At 35.9% G+C, this 4,056-nt stretch overlaps 2 protein-coding genes across 4 annotated transcripts in view; both read right to left on the bottom strand.

The window, feature by feature from the left end:
• cep57 (centrosomal protein 57) overlaps positions 1-1,115 on the bottom strand; it is a 24,717-nt gene extending 23,602 nt beyond the window's left edge. For all 3 annotated transcript variants that reach the window (XR_001633314.1, XM_016478283.1, XM_016478284.1), the window contains exons 1-2: positions 930-1,115; positions 93-246 (exon numbers count right to left, since the gene is read on the bottom strand). Coding sequence is in view for 2 of the 3 variants with exons in the window: in XM_016478283.1 (XP_016333769.1) it covers positions 93-246; positions 930-968 (193 nt within the window). In the remaining variant the exon portion in view is untranslated. The remainder of the gene's footprint in view (positions 1-92; positions 247-929) is intronic.
• A 2,647-nt stretch (positions 1,116-3,762) lies between these two features.
• LOC107681907 (endothelin-converting enzyme-like 1) overlaps positions 3,763-4,056 on the bottom strand; it is a 38,295-nt gene continuing 38,001 nt past the window's right edge. Inside the window, exon 18 of the mRNA XM_016478279.1 lies at positions 3,763-3,862. Within this exon, the coding sequence (XP_016333765.1) occupies positions 3,763-3,862 (100 nt within the window). The remainder of the gene's footprint in view (positions 3,863-4,056) is intronic.

A 4,056-nucleotide genomic window follows, 5' to 3' on the forward strand; every position in this document is an offset into this window, starting at 1 on the left:
GTGTGTGTGTGAGAGAGTGTGAGTGTGAGAGAGTGTGTGTGTGAGAGAGTGTGAGTGTGAGAGAGTGTGAGTGTGTGTTTGTGTGTGTGTACCTGCACCGCTGCTCTCAGGAAAGGCTTTGACGGCTCTGTTAGTGAAGGGCAGGGGTGTGTTAATGAAGGGACGTCCCGCAGGATACTCGGAGTAAGAGGCCAGAGACACGCTGTCAGACATCGGTCGGCCTCTGAGGGGCTCCGTCACACCCTCCTGTGACACACAGCACAAACACACACACTACAAACATGACTGCCTCGATTTTATTTTATTAAATGTATGCGGGAGAAACACTGTAAATTAAATTGCTAATAATTAGTACTTGCTTGAATAAAATGCATGAGACTAAATAATGAAAAACAGTGTTAGAAATTAAATAAATAATATCCCATTAGTCAGTCTAGTGAATTCTGATGTAATGCATATACAGTTTAGTATAAATGACATTTAATGAGTTTTACATTCGCAAGACAAGAATAACATAAAAAAGCATCATATATTACAAAGTTCTGTATGTTTACTCTGTACTGTTATTAACTGTTATTACAATACATGAACTAAATACAACTTCAAAAGTGTGTTTTGGGTTTGTATGTTTTGTTTTAAACTCTTCTAGGTTTAGAAATGAGTTTTAAATCCAGTTAAAAAACCACAAATCATCATTTAAAGCAGCAGAAGTGATCAAAAACAGGAAGTTTAGCGGAAGTTAAAGCCAGTTTGATTTTAATGCTCATTAATTCCAACCCAGCGTTCACCTGAATACATTATGGTTAAATTAAACAACATTATTCTAAATTAAATATATGACGTGTAATGTTTATTTCGATAGTTTGATGTCGCGTGATCTGTTTTAACGTTAAAGCTGTTGAAAGTGTGAATGTTGAAGATATGTTTACCTTTTCTCGTCCCGCGGAGGGTTTTGAGCTCGAGTCCATTTAAATGCGGGTTTAATCTTAGATCATATTTAATTAAAGTAAACTCACATTTTATAACCTTTAGTTCTGTTTGTTGTGAATTCGTTGTTTGGTGCAAACAGGAAACAAAACACAAGCGCGCAAAGCAGAGGCTGCGAAGTCGGCGATGACAACTTCCGGACTTCAGATTACAAAATACAAGTCACGAGTCTGGTTTCCACAGACGCGTGTACATCAGATTTCATAGATATTTGTTGTCTATTTGAGTATCTGCTTAAGAATTAGTAGTAAACTGTTTATAAGATATATCTCGCATGCGTACTTTTCAAAATAATACATTATATAATGGAATATCACATAGAAATGAAGTCACACACGTTGCTATGGTTTGAGTGTTGCTTAGCGACTGACGGAAAAAGTTAAAAGTCCCAATATTTGTATTTAAATTCAACACGTGAATACTGTGTAAATTATATAAAAAAAATTAAAACAAATTAAAAGAAAGATCTCAGTTGTTGCATATGACTTTGTTTTATTCCAAACATGGATTATGGAGAATTCAGCATTTTCCAGATCTTCACTGAACGCTGTTTTACTTTTCTTGGTTTTGTGTGTTTTGTATGTTTTCGAACTTTTTAACAGCAAACATGCTTTATTTGACCTGTACATTTTTTTTTTTTACTTTCATATAATTCATCTATACAAAGTTACTCTTTCATCTTCCACGGGCAAAAACATGTTCATTTCTTCACACTGGAGAGGCTGCAGTTGCATACATGTTTGTTTGGATTTGACAGAAATGTTGGGTTCTTTTTAAGTCCAAAAGATCATCACAAAAAAAAAAAAAAAAAAGATCACATGACAATCACATCAGGAACATAAACTCGTATTTTTATCTAAAAAATAAGTTGTCATCTGTCTCAAATATTCCGCTCATTATCCCAGAATGCCATGGGTCTCTGTCCTGAGCGGAAAACAACATAAAGATGAAAAATCATGCAAAAATCATCTGTTCCAGATCTGGACGAGAGAGTCATGAAACCTTTTATCACATTAAAATTACAATCTGAGAAAAGCTCAACACAGAATCATACGGGAAGCTTGTTTCCACCATGGAATAAAGACATTTAATAACGTCATTGCGACTTTTTATCTCACATTTCAGACTTTTTTTCCCTCACAATTCTCAGAATCGTGAGATATCAACTCAAAATAGTGAAATATAATCGCAGAATTGCGAGATATAGTGTAAACTTGAAAGTGTGAGGAAAAAAGTCCAAACTGTGAGATAAAAAGTCATGTTCTTTTGTAATTTTAATTAACTAATATTTTTATTTTGTGGTGGAAAAAAAACAGAAATGCAACATATAAACTCAGAATTATGAGACAAAAGTCTGAATCGTGAGAAAAAGTTGGAATTGTGAGGAAAAACGTCTGAATTATGAGAAAAAAGTCAGAATTATGAGAAAAAATTGTGAATTATGAGAAAAAAAAGTCAAGTGCGAGATGTAATCTTAGAATTATGAGGAAAAAGTCTGAATTACAAGAAAAAAAGTCAAAAGTATGAGGGGGAAAAGTCTGAATTGTGGAAAAAAAGTTGAAATTGTACGATGCAAACTCAGAATTACAAGAAAAAAATAAAATTACGAGACAAAAGTCAGCATTGCGAGAAAAAGGTAAAGATGTAAACTTTGAGATTTCAACTCAGAATTGCGAGTGTGTAACTTGGAAATGCAATTTAGAGAAAAAGGCATAATTGTGAGAGAAAAATATGCAATTACATTTTTTGACCCTGGACCACAAAACCCGTCATAAGGGTCAATTTTGTAAAATTGAGATTTATGCATAGGACAATATTTGGCTGAGATGCAACTATTTGAAAATCTGTAATCTGGGGGTGCAAAAAAATCTAAATATTGAGAAAATCATCTTTAAAGTTGTTCAAATGAAGTTCTTAGCAATGCATATTACTAATCAAAAATTAAGTTTTGATGTATTTACGGTAGGAAATTTACAAAATATCTTCATGGAACATGATCTTTACTTAATATCCTAATGATTTTTGGCATAAAAGAAAAATCTATCATTTTGACCCATACAATGTATTTTTGGCTATTGCTACAAATATACCGCAGCGACTTAAGACTGCTTTTGTGCTCCAGGGTCACGTATATTTTTTCCATGGCAGAAACGGGTTTCCACAGAATCAACATACAGGGGCAACGTGAAATCAGTGTATTTCGATTCGTCTCCTCTGTCAAGCTGACGACGGTCACCTCAGCAGCCGATTCTACTTAAAAACACTGAACCTGTCTGACAAAACACTTCATATCAAACATCAACATGCCTACAGTACAGGACCGTCTCACACACACTCACACACACACTCACTCACTCACTCACTCACTCACACACTCACACACACACACACACACTCACACACACACTCACTCACACACACACTCACACACACTCACACACACACTCACACACTCGCACACACACTCGCACACACACTCACACACACACTCGCACTCACACACTCACACACTCACACACTCACACTCACTCTCGCAAACGCACACTCACACACTCACACACTCACACACACCATCACGCCTGATTCGACACACTCTGCATCCGTATATAAAAATAAAGATTTCAAAGAAAGATGGGTGTGAAATATGGCACGTGTCGATGAGCACAAGTTGATTTCTGATCACTAAAATGCTGTAAACATCAAACGGCGTGGGAGCAGCTCGGAGCGGTTCGTCATGGAAAAGAGGGCGATGAGGAGACGCTCAGGGGTTAAAGGTCACCAGACGGCGCATTTGTTGACCGGATGCATGGGTGACCCTCTGGGACAGTGAAACACGCGACTGAACTCCTCGAACTGAGACACGCTGCCAATCACCCTGCAGACAGACCATAAGAGAGACTAAAATACCCCAGAACACAGAGATCATGAATCTCTAATCATCAACATCAGCAATACATATATATATATATATACAGTATATATATAAAAATATACACATTTGAATCAAAGTCATATTAACGGATACTGAAAACCAAAAAAAAAAAAAAAAAAATTTTTTTTTAAATAAAA

This window comes from Sinocyclocheilus anshuiensis, unplaced genomic scaffold (genome assembly GCF_001515605.1).
Source record: "Sinocyclocheilus anshuiensis isolate Anshui unplaced genomic scaffold, SAMN03320099.WGS_v1.1 scaffold1390, whole genome shotgun sequence".
In the NCBI taxonomy this organism is placed as follows: Eukaryota; Metazoa; Chordata; class Actinopteri; order Cypriniformes; family Cyprinidae; genus Sinocyclocheilus; species Sinocyclocheilus anshuiensis.